This window comes from Vulpes vulpes, chromosome 4 (genome assembly GCF_048418805.1).
Source record: "Vulpes vulpes isolate BD-2025 chromosome 4, VulVul3, whole genome shotgun sequence".
Taxonomy (NCBI): domain Eukaryota; kingdom Metazoa; phylum Chordata; class Mammalia; order Carnivora; family Canidae; genus Vulpes; species Vulpes vulpes.
The window spans coordinates 33,294,821-33,315,271 of record NC_132783.1 but is presented as its reverse complement, the minus strand read 5'-3'; the positions used below and the strand labels follow the sequence as shown (position 1 = coordinate 33,315,271).

Here is a 20,451-nt window from a genome sequence, read left to right as displayed (position 1 = left end):
AGTGGTTAAAATGGTAGATTTTATGTTATGCATATTTTACCAAAATAAAAAAGTAATATGTGTTCAGTGTCAAAAAATAGAAAATACCAAATAAACAAAAGTTATAAATTTTTAAACATTCATAACCCTAACAGATGACTGTTAATATTTCAAGTTTGAATGTGGGACACCTGGATGGCTCAGTGGTTGAGCATTTGCCTTTGGCTCAGGATGTGATCCCAGGGTCCCAGGATCAAGTCCCACCTCAGGCTTCCTGCAAGGAGCCTGCTTCTCCCTCTGCCTATGTCTCTGCCTCTCTCTCTGTGTCTGTCATGAATAAACAGTCTAAAAAATAAATACATACACATACCTAAAGTTTGAATGTCTTCATCTATAAAACAGAAATAATAGTGCCTACATCATTACAAGGGTTATTGTGAGGCTCTTACACAATAATCCATGCAAAAGACTTAGCAATGGCCTTCACATATAGTAAACCCATGATGAAATTTAGCTGTTACTATGCCTATTATGTGATAATTTTACACACATTATTATAATCTGCTCCTTTTAATCTAATGATATATTGGGAAGATGTTTCAATGTGAATAAAAAGACACATAATGTCTTATTCCTGTGCCTTCCCTCAGTGTAAGAAAATTAATTCTGGTGCATAGTTTAGCTACAAGGCTATTATTTACTAGAGCAATGTGTAAACCAGAGAAAAACTGTAAATACTTTGAATATCCTATGATAGGAAATATAGCTACACTCTAGGGGTTGAACCAAGAGTTCAAAAAGGCTAAAGAACGTACTCAGAATTACACCGAGAGCTCAAACCCAAACCAAACTCTTTCATTACAAATGATGTGCTTTTCTTTCAATATACTCCTTTTGACTATCAAACTATTAACCATTAGTATAGTATAGGCAAGAAGGTCTTTTGTTAGACGTTGAATTTTTTGAGAGACTTTTTTTCAGCTTGCAGGAATTCTCATTCTCTCTTCTATCTGTTGTCGCAGCAAAAGGCCACTGTTAGAACCTTCTTCCAACACATGCACCTGCTTTATTCTCAGATCAGCAACTGATCGGGACACCCGGGTGGTTCAGTGGTTGAGGATCTGCCTTTGGCTCAGGGAGTGATCCTGGAGTTCTGGGATTAAGTCTCACATCGAGCTTCCTGCATGGAGCCTGCTTCTCCTTCTGCCTGTGTCTCTGCCTCTCTGTGTCTCTCATGAATAAATAAATAAAATCTTTAAAAAAAATTTTTTTTAAATTAGCAACTGATCAGGAGCCTTATGCACACCAGATGTTTTGAATATGTGGTCACCTTATCCTGGGAGACCTTTTGTCAAATTGCCCTTCGTAGTTCTAAAGTCCCCTTAATACTCAAAATATATTTAATGACTTTATCCCCTTTTCATAAAAAAATAAAATAACAGGGATCCCTGGGTGGCGCAGCGGTTTGGCGCCTGCCTTTGGCCCAGGGCGCGATCCTGGAGACCCGGGATCGAATCCCACATCAGGCTCCCGGTGCATGGAGCCTGCTTCTCCCTCCGCCTGTGTCTCTGCCTCTCTCTCTCTCTCTGTGACTATCATAAAATAAATAAAAATTTAAAAAAAAAATAAATAAAAATAAAATAACAGGGTGCCTGGGTGGTTCAGTCTATTAAGCAAGTGACTCTTGTTTTGGCTCAGGTCATGATCTCAGGGTCATGCTATAGAGCACTGAGTGGGGCTCTGTGCTCAGCAGGGAGTCTACTGAGATTCTCCTTTTCGTTCTGCCCACACCCTACCCCTGCTCATACACAATCCCCCCTCCTCTCAAATAAATATTTTTTAAAAAGTGAAATAAGGGTGCCTGGGTGGCTCAGTAGGTTAAGCGTCTGCCTTCAACTCAGGTAACCATCTCGGGGTCCTGGGATCAAGGCCCCTGGTGGCTCCCTGCTCAGCAAGAGGTCTGCTTCTCCCTCTGCCCTCCCTCCCTGCTCCTGTGCTCTCTCTTTCTCAAATAAATAAATAAAATCTTTTTAAAAAATGAAATAGCACATCGTAAATTATTTTCAGGTAAGTCCCACCATTATCACTGTGCATCTTCCTTAGAAAGAAAAAAGCTTTGCAACACAGCAACAAATGGAATGGGATGTTTGTCAAGTTCCTTTGGGTAATTTTTTTCTCCAAAAATTATACCAGCTTACTATTTAATGTTTATTGAAAAACCAAGAGTCACTTTGACTAAAATGAAGAAATGAAGTTAGGATTGGATGATTCCATTGCCAATCTTATTTGCCTGAGCAGAAGCATCAAGATGACTTGAAGGTGACTTTGAAGAAGATGCCAGGTTAAGGGAAAACCCTACTGGAAAGTCTAGATTTGCTTAAATAGATGTGAAAAAAAAGAAATTTCCCAAGGAAAGGGCTGAAACTGATTGGATTAATCTGAATGTTCAGAAGCGGAAAATAAAAGGGCAGTAAGATTACCCCATGACAGATCACCAGGTCTCTTGGTGTCCTGAAATCGCTGCCCCCTGTTTATTTGTTGTTGAAGCAAAGTAAGGCATGATTTTTAAAAAGGGATAAGGGGCACCTGGGTGGCTCAGTTGGTTGTCTCCCTTTGGCTCAGGTCAGGATCTCGGGGTCCTGGGATGAAGTCCCACATCCGGATCCTTGCTCAGTGGGGAGCCTGCTTCTCCATCTACCTCTGCCTGCTGCTCCCCCTTGCTTATTCTGTGTGTGTGTGTGTGTGTGTGTGTGTCAAGTAAATAAAATCTTAAAAATATAATAAAAATAAAATAAAGGAGTCATTCCCCAATTTGGCAAGTGCCAAATATACACCCTGACAGAAATTTAGGAGACTCATCTTGACCGTATTTCATGTGTTTATTGGCTATTTTTAATTACCTAGGTGATATAAACTTCAATATTTTATACCCTATTGTATATAGTACAAAAAAAGGGCCCTTCACACTCCACCAATCTATCCCATTCCCCAATGGGAAGTCCCCTACTATTATTATTTGGTGTATATTCTTTCATATGCTTTTCTATGCTCATAAGAACAAATGGGTATAGATAAAAAATACGTTGATATTTTTATTTAGGTTGGATGATTTTTAATGCCTGCATTAAGCTTTGCACTGGCAAAATCCTGCATTACAATGGCAAAATCCACAAAGTTAATTCAGCAGCAGCTTGAGAAAGAACTCGACACTTGAGTCACCCGTTCTGCTGTCCCTGCACACTGGACAGTTCCAGTACTGCCTGCCTCCCCCATGCCTCACCTCCACCCCACTCAGCTGGGAAGGAAAGGCAAAGGATATGAGTTCTCACAGGTGCCCCTCAAAGCGGAGTTCCTGGAATGCGGTGCCAAGGGGGGAAGAGCACTGGCTTCGCTGACATCCAGGCCCTGGAGACGTGGCAAGCTAAAATCTCCTAAGGAGCAAATCCAAAGCGCAGGACATGAATGTGTGTGTGTTTGTGTGTGGCTGACAGTTTGGAAAAGGGTGTGGTAGCCTGGAGCTGATAAAGAAGGGGTGCAGAATGTAATTAATTAGAAACATTTTCTTGTCCTGAAAACACATTACTGTTGAAAGTAACTTGGAATATTTTTAAGTTTAGTTCTCCCTCATTGCTTTTTAGTCACTTACTCAACGTTTGTGTCTTCCCTTTGCTAAGGTGTTTGTCACATTCCTTTAGCGTATGCTTGATGTAGGGTCAAGGTCTTTGTGACCATAACAAGTAGATCCACATGGAGGGGATATTATCATGAGAGTATTGTTATCGTCTGAAAAGTTTATCCTCCGCTTATGTGTTTTGGTCCCTTTGCCTGAAAACAAAGTTGTCTGTGTATGGAGCCAGTTGGTTTCCAGTTTCCCTTGACATTCATGGGCAGCACATCATCTAGTCCTTTGTGAGTTCTCTGATATGTGGTTATAGTTACAACGTGATCTTCGGACATGTGAAGACAGGTAGAAAATAGCAAGGCTATGTTGACAGTGGATCTGTTCATCAGCTTGGTGACTTGTCACACTCCAGGCTCATAGCACTTAGGTTTCAAAAACATGTCTTGAACCCTGGAACTCATTCCCAAATGACAGAATTGTAAATGCTAAATCCCCAAATGCCGAGGGTCTAGTGTGTTCTAGTGGTTTCTTAACTGGGGAGTAGTATATGGAGATTTGGAAACTCTTCTATTTTTCTAGATGGCTGAGGGCTCCTGGGCTATGTTCATGTGCTGTTTGACCAGCCCCTATTTTGTACTCTTAACTAGAATGCTATGGAACACGTCTGAATAAAAAAAGTTCTCTATCAAAAAGAAAAGGTTGAGGGGCACCTGGGTTGCTCAGTAGTTGAGTGTCTGCCTTCGGCTCAGGGCATGATCCTGGAGTTCCAGGATCGAGTCCCACATCAGGTTCCCTGCATGGAGCCTGCTTCTCCCTCTGCCTATGTCTCTGCCTCTTTGTGTCTCTCATGAATAAATAAATAAAATCTTTTTTAAAAATTAAAAAATCAAAAAAATTTAAAAATTAAAAAATGTAAAAAGTTGGATAATTCCATATATAATATTCTACAACTTGATGTTTTAATCTACTAAAATATTGTTGACAATTTGCCTCTTGCCTGTTTTGCCCAAGGCAGACTTTTCCAGGAATAATGTAAATGGGAAGCGTGACTATAGCTAATTCAACCCTCTGGCAAAGAGGCCTCCCAAATTATATACACGTAGTTTAACCAAGGTCATCTGGAAATAATCCTTCATATTTGTTTTTATTGTCTTATTCCACAGTTCCTGAATGCTCATCCCAGACTGGTGCCAAATTGGTTGCATCAGAATCATTTTAGTTCTTTAAAAAAACATAGATTCTGGGCTCTAGCTTCAAAAAGTATCATCCATAAGTCCTGGGAAAGGGCTGAGAATCTATAAATTATAACACCAGTGATTCTGGTGATCAGCCAATTTTGCAGACAATGAAACCATCAGTGTTCCTGGAGACCACATTGCTGATATAAGTAATGGAAGATGAGCTTGTGATCATCCCAGCAAGTCAGTTCACTTAGCAATACTCCATTATTTTTTGATGGTGTATAGTGTTCCAGCACATGAATGCACCATGCCTCATTTAACTTATTCCCTTCTAATAAACATTTAAATTGACTCCAAGCTTTTTATTTTATAAGCAACACTATAATACACATCCATGTGTGTGTGTAAAGACAGAGAGATAATGAGAGAGTTTCTGTAGGATAACTTCCTAAAAATGGAATTTCTGGTTCTAGGAGTACATGCTTTCTGATTCTTGAAACAATCCCTTCAAAACCACATTACATAGACTCCTGTCTTTTTTCATGATATATTATCAAAGGATGAAGTATTTTATTTCATCTCTCAAAAGATTATATTACAGTTATTAACTATAAATAACCTCACTCTAAAGTCAATGGTAGTGGGACACCTGGATGGTTAAGCATGGGACTCTTGATCTCTGCTCAGGTCTCTATCTCAGGGTCATGAACTCAAGGCCCATGCTGGGCATGGAGAATACTTTAAAAAAAGAAATTAAGTCAATGGTAGTTATGATTATTCTACATTTTTACTAATATGGATTTTCCTTGATATTTCAATAGAACTCATGTTATTTCTGAAATAACTAAAATTCTAAAGCCTGTAAAATTTTTATATTTAAAATATCATGTATATTTGGTACTCAACTATTTCAAGAAAATAATAGCTACCATTTATTAGGACTTACTGTGTGCCAAACACATGAATGATATGTATTAGCTCATTTTACTCTGTTAGAAAAAGGGAACTAAGGGACACCTGGGTGACGCAGGTGGTTAAGTGTCAGATTCTTGATTTTGGCTCATGTCATGACCTCAGGGTCCTGGGACTGAACCCCATGTTGAGCCATGTTGACCCATGTTTAGTGGGGCGCCTACTTGAGGATTCTTTCTCTCCTTCTTCCCCCCCTACTCACTCTCTCTCTTTTTAAGATTTTATTTATTTATTCATGAGAGACAGAGACACAGGCAGAGGGAGAAGCAGGTTCCATGCAGGGAGCCTGATGTGGGACTCAATCTCAGTACTCCGGGATCATGCCCTGAGCTGAAGGCAGACGCTCAATCACTGAGCCACCCAGGTGTCCTACTCTTATCTCTCTCTCAAATAAATAAATAAATCTTTTAAAAGACATAGGGAACTAAGGTCAAATTAAGGTGCTTAAGACCACACAGATAATATATATTAGAAGTGGGATTGGTGGTTCAGTGGTTTGGTGCCTGCTGTTGGCCCAGGGCGTGCGTGCTCCTGGGGTCCCAGGATCGAGACTTTTGTCGGGCTTCCTGCATAGATCCTGCTTGTGCCTCTGCCCCTCTCTCTCTCTCTCTCTGTCTCTCCTGAGTGAATAAATAAAATTTTTAAACAAAAAAAAGAAGTGGGATTGGAAATCAAGCAGATTGATTCCCAAACCAAGCATATAATACTCAGAGTATTCGAATTTAACTTTATTCTATTGTGATAGCAACATGAATGGAGGCTCAGTTATATTACAATGCATGTAGAAAGGCAATACAATTTCCTTATAACCTATTCAAATAATCGTGTTTATGTAGAATATATTATGAACAGGGTGCCTGGGTGCCTCAGTCCGTTGAGAGCCCAAGACTTGGTTTCAGGTGATGATCTCAGGATGGTGAGTTTTAGCCCAAGTTGGGCTCCAGGCTCAGCAGGGAGTCTACCTGAAGATTTTCTCCCTCTGCCCCTCCCCAACCCCCTACGTGTATCTCTTTCTCTAAAATAAATAAATAAATCTTTAAAAAAGGAATATATTCTGAACCCCTAACTCATACCTCATCCACTACTTCACAGTATTCATGCAAATATGCTTTTCTCAGCTCTGGAAGATTCTAGGTGCAGCTGGAAAAGATGAATTGCTGTATAAAGAAGAAAAATGATTGTTTAGACAGACCCATTTATGACCACATCTATGACAGAAGTTGGGGGAAAGGTTAACACTTGAGAAAAACTACTTTCTTCTTGAAGAAAAAAGGGGATATTGGATGTCTTAATTGAGTATGCATATAAATAGGAATTTCAAACTGACTGTTCTTTGTCTATAAAAAATTACTTAGTCTACATTAACACAACAAATATTTATTGAACTCCTACTGTGTGGGAGAAAGTGTTATAGGTGATGGAGATAGCACTGGACAAAGCACAAACTCATGCACATGCACACACATGCGCGCGCGCACACACACACACACACACACACACACACCTGTCCTCCTGGAGCTTGCATTCTAATGAGGATGACAATGTAAGCAAAATACAAAATATGTTACTTTTGGTTACAAGTGTAAGAAAATTAATGATGGTTGGACATTTCCAAAGTAACTGTACCTCATAACTGGAACAAAAGTTTAAAAAATCATATATGTATTTAATACATTGTCTCTTACTGAATCAGTACCTAAAAAAAGCCACAAGTTTATAAAAGAAAAAGGTCACTTATTGACTTGGATCTCTTAAAGTCTCCGCATCATGAAGGAAAATAAAACCTTCTGACTAAAAGATCAATACTTTTATTACAAAAAAAATACTTTTATTACTTTTCATGAAATTCAGTGACAGAATAGTATACTTCATCATCCAGCCTTCAGGAAAAAAAGGATTATTCTAAGTTGATACTAGGGGAACCCTAGTTCATAGGAGTGAAGAAAAAATTCCCAACTGCAGTGCTTGGAGCTGTTTAGTTCAGATTTCTCTACCTCTCCCCTGTTCTACAACTCTCTGCTCTGAGGCCCCCCCTCTCCCACACTTCAGCAAACCAGACCATCATGTTAATAAGAGTTGATTTGTAAATAGCGTCTCCCTCACCCCATCTCTACCCCCCCTTTGGCCAGGCTCCTACTTTCTGCTCAATGGCACAGATGCGGCTTTGAGCTGACTGGGACCAGGCAGCTATTAGCAGCAAATCCAGTGAGGGAAATTAATGAAGGGGACAACTAATAAAAGACAGCTCAGGACAGCCAGACTAACTTGCTCGGAGCAGTAATTAACTTTTTTTTTCTTTTTTTCTTTCTTTCTTTTTTTTTTCTTTTTCTTTTTCTTTTTTTTTTTTTTTTTAGCTCATGAAGGTAAATATGCCATCAGCACTGGTCCAACTCTTCTTTATTAAAATGGCGAGAGCGGAGCTTTTCATGGGACCTGAGACTTAATCTGTCCCCCCCCCCCCAAGAAGAACAATTTTAAATTACTTGTGTGATGTGTTTATAGATCCATGATGTCCAAATCAAGAGACGCCTTTAAAGTTGAGAAATAAAGGAGACAAATGAAGGAATATGAGTCTGAATAAAAGAAATAGTCGTCCTCTGCCTGGAAGCAGCTTACAAGACAGAACTCTTTTTCAAAGGTTTGCTTTTCTTCCTCACCTAAAATGATGGGCTTCTGTTCAGTGCAAGTGCTAAATGGAAAATAAGATGGGATTTAAGGTGCATGGCAAGTCTTATATGTCAGTGTTAAATACCAGCCTAGCTTGAGGGACTTCCCGGTTGTCTTCTTCAAGCCTTCAGTTTCCATTTTTAAAGACACATTTATTAAAGGTGACTTAAAATTTGGTTCCTCCACCTATTTTTGGAAGTCAATGTCTCTTTCAAAAGTAAATCTTTCTAAAACTATATCAAGATAAAACTGTTAGGGGGGCACCTGGGTAGCTCAGTGGTTGAGCGTCCGGCTAGGGTCATGATCCCGAGTTCTAGGATCAAGTCCCGCATCAGGCTCCACACAGGGAGCCTGCTTCTCCCTCTGCCTATGTCTCTGCCTCTCTGTGTGTCTCTCATGAATAAATATATAAAATCTTAAAAAAAAAAAAAAGAAAAGAAAATCTATTATATTTTATAAGACCTTTGATCATCAGAACTAGAAAAGATTTTGGACATACTTAGTCCCACTGTACACAAATCAGGCTAAGGAACTTCCTCATGGTCACTCAGCTAACTCAGTAACAAAAAGAACTCTCACCAGGAATTCATCCTCTTGACTCAATCAACTGCTCTGGCTTCTCCAAAATGAAAAAGCCTCATCATATACCCTAAATTAATAAGTTATGTAGTACTGCACTTAAACATGTAGTTTAACCACGTGTCCTCCTTAGGCTTGGGTAAAAAACAGGATCAAATGATATTATCACAGTGAGTCTCATCCACAATGTCCCAGGAATCAATCTACTATTCAAGTGAACCTCCAGAACCTATCAAACCACCTCAGTCACGTTCTGGACAGAATAAGGCAAAAACAATTACCTTCAGCACTCTCTTGAGGTTAGGTGGCTTCATTCAAGAGGGACAGATACCCAGATAATGGTGCCCTCCTGCAAAATTGCCCTCAATCAGCCATCTCTATACAAAGGAGAGTACAGCTCCCTATCATGAATTATTTCCCACAACATAGCAGAAAGCGCAGGTGTGGCAAGTGATAGAACTTTATACAATGTTCACTTTTACATCAGCAATATGGAGAAATAAAATTAAATTTTATTAAAATGAGATAGAGAAAAGTGGAGTCAGGGACAACAAGTGCTTTAAAAATGAAAACAGCTTTTGTTATATAAGGTATGTAAAGGAGTCAAATTCATAGACACAAAAAATAGTGGTTGCCAGGGTAGGAAAAATGAGGAGTTGTTATTTGATGGGTATGGAGTTTCAGTTTTGCAAAACGAAAAGTTCTGGAGACTACTTGTACACCAATGTGAATATACTGAAAGCCATTACACTGTACACTTACAAAATGGTTAAGATGATTTTAAAAATCACTTTCAGGCTGGCTATAGATTCCAAGAAATGAAACTTCTTTGCATGGCCAAAGAAAAAAATTAAAATGGATTTTATAAGAGAATCTTCAAAGTTTTTCAGAGATGAGCCACCAAGTTTCAGATAACTATAAAGCGCGCTTTTTTTTGCTACAAATACATAAACATACACCTGTATCAATCAGAATAGGCTGTTATAATGCAATAACCACCAAATCCTATAACGGTTTTATTTATTTATTTATTTATTTATTTATTTATTTATTTATTTATTTACATTTATTTATGTATTTATTTATTTATTTATTTGATAGAGAGGGCACCAGCATGTGGCATGGGGCTGGAGGCAGTGGGCACAGAGGGAGAGAGATTCTCAAGCAGGTTCCCTGCCCAGCATGGAATCCAAGATGTGTCTCCATCTGAGAGCTGGGAGAGCCCTGAGTTGAAATCAAGAGTTGGACACCCCCCCACCAAAAAAAGAGTTGGACACCCAATTGAGCCACCCAGGTGCCCACCTAGTGGCTTTTAACTCACAAGTTTTTCTTTTTTAAGGTTTTATTTATTTATTCATAAGAGGCACACAGAGAGAGAGAGAGGCAGAAGGAGAAGCAGGCTCCATGCAGGGAGCCTGATGTGGGACTCGATCCCGGATCTCCAGGATCACGCCCTGGGCTGAAGGCAGGCGCCAAACCGCTGAGCCACCCAGGCTCATACTCGCAAGTTTTCTTTCCCTCATTCAACATCCATTGTGAGTTTAGGTGACTGATGAGAACCACTGCTCTTTATATGGTCACTCAAAAGCTCAACCAGCTTTAATATTTTGTCCTCACCATCTCAAAAGAAGGCAAAGATGGAGGTGGGAGATGGGGTTTCACCCAATTGGAAAGGGCCTGAGCATGTCCAGTAGAGTTGGAATCTCAGATACTTGGTGGAGACTAGGCAGGTCCTCCATAATACCCAGCAGCAGCGTTTTGTCAGCTGGAATGAAATGAAATAACAAGCTTTAAATAAGAGTTGCAGGGCAGCCCAGGTGGCTCAGCGGTTTAGCGCCACCTGCAGCCCAGGATGTGATCCTGGAGACCCGAGATCGAGTCCCACGTCAGGCTTCCCTGCATGGAGCCTGCTTCTCCCTCTGCCTGTGTCTCTGCCTCCCTATCTCTCTCTCTGTGTCTCTTGTGGATAAATAAATAAAATCTTTAAAAATAAATAAATAAGAGTTGCAGAGTCGTGTAAAGATAGTACCAATGAAATTATGTTTCCTGGAACATGCAGGAATATTGGCTAGTGTATTTGGGAGGCACTGTCAGGACAAGAAATAGGGGGATCCCTGGGTGGCTCAGCGGTTTAGCTCCTGCCTTCAGCCCAGGGCGCGATCCTGGAGACCCGGGATCGAGTCCCACGTCAGGCTCCCGGCATGGACCCTGCTTCTCCCTCCTCCTGGCCTCTCTCTCTCTCTCTCTCTCTCTCTGTGACTATCATAAATAAATTTAAAAAAAATTAAAAAAAAAACAAAAGAAAAAAAAAAGGACAAGAAATAGTTCTACTCAATGACACAAGCTGAAGGGCAACGGCTGTGAATATTACACTTTCTGTGAGAGCAGTGAGGATACTCTGGTATCATTCATAGTTGCCTTGTTGAATGTTGCTTTAAGACTCCTAGTCCCTTCAAACATACCATCAAAATTTCTAAAATTAAAAAAAATTTAAAATTCAAAACTATCACGAATACCAAAAAGTTGAGAAGCCTAATGTTTATGAAAACTTTCCTTCTAGTCCCTCACCAAAGATCTTATGATATCACTTACTTTGCTTGGGTAGAAAAAGGGAACCATTGAATTTTGGTCTCTTTTAGGTGGAAAAATACGTAAGTAGCACTTACCTGGAGAGCAATAACCAGTAGTTGCCACCACAGAGATTTGCTCCAGCCTGCTTTGTAATGTCTTATCATCATTATCATCTTATACATGTTGTTATGGAAGACATGAGTGTTCAAGAGATTCAGAGCAATGTGAAGGTGGGAAGATACCACTGGCGGGTGCCTTCATCGGGTCAGCTTTTTCTGCTGTAGTTCGGTACCCTTTTGATTTGAAAAAACTCTAGGAAGTCTAGAAATCTCTCCCCTGTTACAGGAGAGCAGAGTAGTCTAAGATTCTAGAACAGTTTTACTCAAGTGGAACTGAAGTCCTTTTTAAATTATTTGATCACAAAAAATAAAACTCATTTTTCACTGCACTCTTTCTGAACTTCCCAGACTGAAGATGTTGTCAGATGAACTCTCTGGGTCTCCTGAAAAGGATAGGAGCTTCTTTTGCAAATGCCAAGCAGAACTAGGAGGGGCTTTCCTGCACACATACCCACTGTCACGTGGATGTGGTGAAACATTTTCTTCCAATTAAGAGAAACTGGATTTGAACTCAGGACTTCAAGATCCTTTACTGCTCCCTCAAGAAAATCATGTTTTCTATTCCACATTTCTGCCATGGCAATTTGAGAGTTAAGGAAAATAAGTTTAGATGGGTTTGACTTTAAAACCTTTTTGATCATGTTCTAGGCATTGTGATATGAAAGATGCATTCATGCATTAATACCATACTTATCTAAAGTTATGGTTAGACTTTCCTCCACATAGTTTTAAAGGTATGTTCAAGGTTTTAACCCCATTTGATTTCTTTTCCAAAATTATCTGGAAAATAAGGCAAGACAAAAATTAATCATATCCTTACATTTGATTGGTTTTCTTGTATTTGTTTGCATATGGTATTTCAGTAGATAAAAGAGGTTGAAAAACACGAAATAAAATTAGAGTTATACCCAGAATCCTTCATTTTTAATTATTCAATGCATACGAAGATTTATGAATTACAGAAAGAAAACAAGGGCAAGCCTGTGGGGTTACTCTTTTGTTACACTGGCACTAGTTTGGCTTCTTTCTGCTATTCTTATACCAAGGAGGCAATAAACCCCCTTGAGAGTCATAGAGCTGCCCGTGGAGCCCTGACAGTGCTGAGAAGCTTTTATGCCAAAATACAATGCACAAAAGGATCATAAACACGTTTGAAAAGGAAGATGACCTCTTTGTCACAAGGAATTAAGCTTTATTGCAAGCTGCTGCCATGGAAACCAGCCCTGCGTTCTCTCTGCTTATTTTGAAGGTTCCAGTTTCCATTTTACATGGACTTCAGCACTTTTACTTAATTGTTTCTAGATCAAATAAAATAGGTGAAAGGTTTTGGCTCTTTGCTCCATTGTTTAACATCTCTAGGTATGCCTCCAGGCACTGGAGTGAAGACAAAGGAGAGAAGGTGAGGATGGAATCATTAAAAAGAAAGGAGAGATGAAGAAAAACTACAGTGGCTACCGGGTAACATGAATCTCAAGCACTGTCCCCAACGTCCAACCAAAATGCTTCTTTGGGGAGGAATCTTAAATCCCGAAGTCCTTTTATTTCCTAATATGATTTTGGTCTTGTGAGAAACTGGACACGAAAACCTAATGCTTCCACAGTTACAGTCTTGAAGAGTAATGGGAAAAAATAAGTGAAAAGAGAATTGATAATGAGCTAACCACCGTGGAAGTTCTGCGATCCAAAAGCTGGGCAAACACCTGAAGAGTGGCCGAGAGTCCGCTGGGAGAGAGGCGGGGGCCGGAGAGCGCGAGGAAAGCCCAGCGGACCCCCCTTCTCCGCCTGCACCCCCTCCCCGCGGGATTCCGGCGCTCAGATCCCGGGGGGCTGAACGTCCCTCCCGCAGGTGGGACCTACCCCGGCTGCAGCGCAGAGCTGGCGCCTGTCCGCGCGCTCCGGGGCCCCCCGGCCTTGCACGGGGTGTTCCTTCCTACCCAATAATCCAAGTTGACTTTCCCTCTTTGCGCTTCGAGGGGCTGGAGAAGCAGCCGGGGGCGAGCGAAGGCGGACTGGAGCGCTCCATCTTCCTCCCCCTCCTCCAACCCTGGCACTTAGAGGGGGGGAAAAAGTCATCTGTTGTAGTGCGCGCACCATCAGGATCCTTTCCCACTCCATCCTCCCGACTCACGCCACCTCGCAGGAAAATAATAGCTTCGGCCACACTGGCTTTCCAGTTCTGCTTTCCGGATGACTGCATTTCTTTGCTCCTCTCTCCCGTCGGAGACCATCTGAAACTGCCCCCAAGTTGCGTTCCCAGGATCCCCCCACCCCCCGGATTCGACTCGGGGACTAAAGAGCAAACTCACTTCGGCGTCCCTCGGTAAGAGGAGCTCATCCAGGCTGGATAAACCCAACTGGGAAAAGAGAACCGGGGTGGCGTGGGGGAGGGGTGCGGAGAGACCCGCTCCTGCCGTTCTCGCTCCTCCCCGCCGGGCGGACCTGGCCGGTGCCCACTGCGCGCCACGTGGGGCGGCCCCCGGGAAGGCGCATCCCCCCACACACACACCCCCAAAGGCTTTGGGGGAAAAACTGCCAAGAGTAATGAACCCTAAAGGACAGAGAGAAGTAGAGGGGGGTGCAAAACTTCGTTTTTCACACACCCCCCATTTTTGGACATTCCTTAAGTGTAATCATTAAAATGGATCCTCAAAAAAAAGGGGAGCTTAACGCTGCCGTTTCTGACAATCTGCCCCACACACTGTTAGCGAAGTGAAAGATCTGGATCGAGCTTTGTTACTTCGCTACCAATAGCAGACTTGGGGAGACCAAGCCTCCGATTTCTGGCCACATCAAAGCAGTGATTATGCAAATACACCCCCCCCCTTTTTTTTAAAGAATAAAATGGAAGGGGAATTATTTATCACACAATGAACCCCCTGCCAGGGATGGAAACAATAGATCAGACCAGATAGCCCTTCTAGCCCCAGGCTGGGGGAGCCAGGAGGGGGGTGCTGGAGCCCTCACGTTTTATTGGTCTAACCTAATTTCACTAATTCTCTTTTCACACATTTTCTTTTGCGGATTCGGAGGCCGGGACTTTTCACGCTCCCGGGAGCGCCCTGCATCGGTTCGATTCAAGGGCTGCCTGCTTTATTTAATTAATACATTCAAAGCTCGCCCGGGAGCCCTAGAGCCGAGGGGACAGCGGGGGTGGGGACACCGGGGGCGGGGGCTGGGGAGCCGGGCTCAAGGAGGAGGCGCTTTTAACGCCTTCCAGGTGTCGGTGCCCAGAAGTCACAACCTGCCCAAGGCTGTGCAATGCAGGGGGTGCGGAGGGCGAGGCGGGTGGGGGCGCGCAGGCCTGGGCTGCCGCAGCCCGGAGCCCCTGCACCCGGACTGGCGGGCGGGCGCGGCTACAGCGGGCCTGGGGCCCACACGTCCGTCTGCGTAATCGGGCTCAGGGAAGGATGCACTGGACCCTCGCCCTCTCCCGGACGAGACCGCCCGGGGCCTTCGGGTGCATGGGCCTCAGCCCGGCCTGCAGGGCTCCCCGGCGAGGGCGCCCACCCGCCCCCTGCTCAGCCCTGCTCTCGCCTCCCGCCTCGGCTGAGCCCGGCCCGGGGCCGGCGTGGGCCGAGCCCCGGCAGCCCGTCTCTGCCGCTTGTTTCCTCCTTGCTTGGCCCTCAGCTGGATTCATTAAACACCTGGTGAAGGAAAAATAAGTCAGTTAACAAGGCCTGGGGAGTTCAGAGCAAATAAATACCAGCGGTCCTGGAAGCCTGATGGCGAAGCGGAGCTTCCAACGAGGACAGGACCAACCTTCGCACCTCTCAGCCCCTAAGTCAACACGCGCAGCGCAGCCGCTGGCGCTGGAAAGATCTAGCAACCCCGGCCGCGTGGGACTGAGGCTGCAAGAGCATCGTGGCCCCGTCCCAGACGTTTGCCATCAGAGAGCTGCAGGAGAAAGACTGAAGAATGGCTGCTGGCCGCCCACCTGCCTGCTCCACGCAGACAGACCCAGCTCATCAGGTTGCGGTCATAACAACGTGGGGAGGAAATGAATGAAAGAGAAGAGCGACTATGTTCCCTCCTGCAGACGCTGTGGCCTCGTGGCTGGTTCTCCTGCTTACCCCGGAGGGGCCAGGACGGCTGGGCCGCGGCCCACCCGCTGCGGAGGTGGCTGCGCGACTTCCAGCGCCCGGGGAGGCAGAGGGAACCTCATCCTCAACCGCGGAGAGAGATTGGACGCTATAAATAACCATTGCACCAATTTAGTGTAAAATAAGGTCTGCTGTAGGTGAGGAAGGGAAAGCCCGAGTATAGGTTACAAATGGTAGGCGGGATTCCTGCCATTTATGACGTGCTGCTGCTGTGTGTGCGGAGCTCCACGCTCCAGCTCCACGCGTCTCTCTGGTCCTGTGTAGGGGTGGCTGCTCCATTCCGCTAAGTAGCGGTTTCAGTTTTTCGGTTCAAGGCTGCGATTGTTAGACCATCTCCCCGTCCGTGCCTCTCCAACTAAACACTAAGGGTCACCTGGTTACGGGATCGCCTCACCAGTTGAGGAGGTTTCCCTTAGTCTTGGGAGACTAGCTGCCCCTGAGGGTTTGTCTCCAGTGCTGTGCCTTGAAATGTGTCTTTGGCAAACTTCCAAAAGAAGCACCCTGTATCATCATACGCATCATCACTAGAACAGTTATTTGGCATTAAAACTGTGATGTTTTAAGACTCCCCTACTAAGATTGTTTTACTTGCTGGCTTAGCTTTTTAAACCCTAGAAACATAAAAGTGAATATAAAAGATATAGCACTTTCTCCTCATATCAGTTCATCAAGAGTGGTTAAGGAACAACACAGGCTTTACATTAGAAGGGTTTTCCAACAGATCTCTTTTATGGTCAGCTATGAAAACAAAACAAAGCAAACCCCTGGCTGGGTTCTTCCTTTGATTAAAAAAAAATGCTATTAAGATATTAAACACTTAATATTTTCCATACAGATAGAGAGGAGGAGTTTCAGATAGATATCTCAGGAGAAATTACTGTTACTTAATGCAGAGGAGTGGAAGAAATGAAATTCACAGTGGGTGGGGGAGGGGAGCATGAACAACCAACTTTTCTTTGCTTAGGTGACTTTTTTTTTTTTTTTTTTAGTTTGTGTTGTCCAGTGGACACCCTGGGCCAAGGAAAGGGGTTAAACCTAGAATGTGGTCAACTTTCACTTGGTCATCTTTGATCTATAGTGCTATTCATTTCTGCTTTGGAGGCTGAAGTGCAAGTTATAGAATTATGTGTTTGGGAGATTAGGAAACCATTTTTGCTTTCTCTTTGAGGCAGTTTTGACTATGTAATTATTTTAACAATAATGCAAAGCTTAGCTATTTCCCTCAGATACAATTTTATCCCAGTTCATTCTGGATAGTTTTTCTCCAGTTTACTTTTCAAACCAAAAAGTTTGTCGAAATGGCTAATACAAAACCAGCTTCCAGTAATGAATTACAAATACATCACAGATGTTAGAGCTGGAAGGGACTCTTGGAAATCACCGTCCAAACCCTACAATTTACAGGTGATAACTGAAACTCAGAGTATAAGATCTATACATTCTAACAAGAAACTTCAACTTCACTATTTTTTTTTACATCAAGATTTCTGAACTGTGTAATTTATTATGATTTATCTTTTAACCCTCTCTCCCCTTTTCCTGATCTTGTTCGCTCAGAGATTGATTTCTTAAAAAACAAGTTTTGTTTGTACGCAGTTATACTCTGATGTCAGTGTCAGTGTCTCAAATACGATTCTGCTTCTTGTGATTTCTTAGATTTTACATGTCAGTGAAGTTCTACACACAAAACCCACAAAAGTGGACAAAGGTTAGAATACAACACACAAAAATTATGAAAATTATATATTTATTTATAGTTTAATCACAAGAACAATTTTTTGTTCCAGATGTAAATACATACTAGAATAAACTCTGTAAAATATACAAAAAAATACATACTTTTCCCATGAAAAATTTCTTTATAATAAATAGAAGGGAACACGTGTGTGGCTGATCCTGATAATGCTCCGTGTCTGCTTAGGTTTTCAGTCTGTTGATTTATTTTTAATCTCTTGAAAGAATGGGGGAGTTCCTTCTCCCCTAAAAGGTCGAGATAAATAATGCATGAAGCAATCCTCCCTCCTGATTTTTCCCTTTTCCTCCACATTTTTCCTTTTGATAGAGAGTTCAGCCTAAATTTCCACGCTTGCATTCAATCATTACAAAGCCTACAAATTATACAATGACTTCTAACCTGGCCCTCTAACAAAACAACTTTTTTCCCCTTATAAATCATAAGAGACAGATGGCAAAATGGAGAAGAAAAAGGAAAGAGAAGGACGGAACAATGGGCATTGTGACGAATCTGGGAAACAGAACAAAGTGCACATCAGAGAGGGAAAGTTTGGTTTGACAGGTGAAATTCCCACAGCCCGCAGACAGCAATGGGAATAAAGCAGATGCCAGCCATTGCAAATCTGTGGATAATATTATTACCGGTAAAATCATTCAGATGCTAAGATACATTTCTTTCTACTCGACATTAACATCTCTATGTAGAAGCAAAGGTGAAGAGATCAGAGGAACCAGTTGCATTCCCCCAGGGAGATTCACACGAACCGCTCCGAGTCCCTCGGGCCTTACAGAGAGGGGGAGGAGCGTCAGTCCGCTCTGCAAACTCCTTAGCCGTGCCACCTTCAGCGCTTCCCAGCATCTTTTTTTGTTTGTTTGTTTTTTGCCTTAAGAAACGCCCCCACAATTGTACCATCCTCTTTGACAACAAGCTCCATCACACCGTCAATAAATTAGAGACCGTCCTAAAGAAGGAAACCCTTAGTCAAGGAATGCAGCAAACAACCCAGGATTCAGAACGGCTAAAACTGCCTGCCCGGTGAAGTGAGATGGTCTCCAGGGCATAGACAGAAGAGGGGACAGGAGAAGGGTGGCAGGAGGGCCAGATCGGGGACGGCAACGGGGACCCGCTAGGCCTGGCGCCGGCGGCGGGGATGGCAGTTCTAGATACAGTCCCTGACCATGGGGAGGTGAGGTGCGTAGCGGTGCTTGTCGGGAGGCGGGGGCTGCCAATAGTCCATGTCGGAACCGGCCGGGCTGGCGGGAGATAAAGTGCAGCTGTAGGGGGAGGTGGAGTTGGAGGACGCCGAGGAGGACGGCGCCGGGCTGTTGCTGCAGCTCCAGGTGGAGGCCGGCGACGGGCTGTCTCCGCTGCTGCTCAGGGTGGCGCTAGCGCCTCCCGGGCTCAGCAGCACCGTCTCGGGGAAGAGCGCCCCCGGCAGGCCTCCGCCACCACCCCCGCAGTGGTCCGCCAGGCGCAGGGTCTCGGTGAGCGCCCAGATATAGTTGTGGGCGAAGCGCAGGGTCTCGATCTTGGTGAGCTTGGCGTCCTCGGGGAACGTGGGGAGCACCTCGCGCAGCGCGTCCAGCGCCGCATTGAGGTTGTGCATGCGGTTGCGCTCGCGGTTGTTGGCCTTCAGTCTGCGGGTCTTCTTGATGCGCTGCACCGTCTCGGCCGTCTTGGCGCCGCGGGAAACAGCCCGCGCCCTGGAGGGGCGCCGCTTGCACTCGTGCACCAGCCCCAGCAGCCGCGCCGGCCGGCAGCCCTCGGCCCCCGGCGACGAGCCGCCCAGCGGCCCCGGCCCGGCCTCCGCCGCACGCGGCCGGCGCGCCCCGCCCGACGCGCCCAGCTCCTCCTCTTCCTCCTCGTCGGCGCTGGACGACAGCGGGGTGAGGGCCGCGGAGGCGGGGGAGGCCGAGCCCAGCAGCACCAGCACGTCCTCTTCCTCCTTCAACTCCAAGGTCTCGGATTTGACAAACATCCTACCGAGGAGAGCGGGGAGAGAGAAAGAACGGGAGGGACGTGAACACGGAGGCGGGGGCACAGCCTCGGCGCCCGCGGAAGCACTCGGGCGCGCGCCCGCGAGGAGGGTCGGGAGGGCGCCGAGGCCGAGGAGTGCTCGCCCGGGGCCCCGCGCCCGGCGGGCCGGCTTCACGGCTGCGGCCCCGGGCCGGAGACCTGCTCGAGCCCAGGGTGTTCGGGCGAGGTGGAGCAGGGCGCCGGCAACAGCCCGCCGAGCTGGGAGCCACGCGGCGGATACTCACGTCGCTCGCCCTTCGGCGTGTGCCGCGCCTCTCCGCGCCGCGGGCGGAGCGCAGCGCTGCGTCCTCTGCCCTGAGGCCGGCGGGGCTGGCGCGGCTCCGCGGGGGACCAGACCCGCGGACCAGGTTGCCAAGCGCCCCGGCGGCCGCGGCGATCCGCCCGGGTCTCGTGTGTTGTGGTGGTGGTGCGTGTCTGTCTGTCAGTCAGTCCTCGGCCGTGCGGCTCCTGGCACGCGCCTCCCGGGCACTCCAGTTAAAGCGAAGCTGCTTGTGGTTCAGTGGCTGCGTGTCTGGCACACGACTCTCCTTAAAACCCCTTATATACCACCAGGAAAACAATCAGATCTGCCCTCGGGGCCCCCACCTTCCCCCACCCCGGCCGCCGCCTCCTCTCCCCCCCGCGCCGACCCCCTCCCCCGCTTTTCCCTCCCCCGGTTTATTCTTTTCATTGCATTATCATCATTCATTTCTTTCTCTTTCTTCACCCACTTCCCCCTCCCGCCCTCCCCGGGCCTGCCATCCATCCTCCTCCTCCCACCGCCCCCGCCTCTTTTCCCCCCTTTATCTAATCAGCATAAAATGGTTCTAAAGCTCCTGTCGGAGCTCGGGGCTGCGGCCGCAGCGCCTGAAGCCGCGGTAGCGGCTTCAGCTCAAGCTGCGGCTGTTGT

The 20,451-nt window shown here is 45.2% G+C and overlaps 1 protein-coding gene across 1 annotated transcript; it reads right to left on the bottom strand.

The window, feature by feature from the left end:
* Positions 1–17,639: 17,639 nt before the first annotated feature.
* On the bottom strand, positions 17,640–19,503 carry NEUROG2 (neurogenin 2). Its single transcript, XM_026013463.2, has one exon. It carries the CDS (start codon positions 19,501–19,503, stop codon positions 18,685–18,687), a length of 819 nt encoding a protein of 272 aa, XP_025869248.2. The 3' UTR covers positions 17,640–18,684.
* Positions 19,504–20,451: the final 948 nt, after the last annotated feature.

What these genes read in the sequence shown, in the direction of transcription:
- NEUROG2 (XM_026013463.2), bottom strand. Translation starts at nt 19,503, where the DNA reads ATGTTTGTCAAATCCGAGACCTTGGAGTTGAAGGAGGAAGAGGACGTG.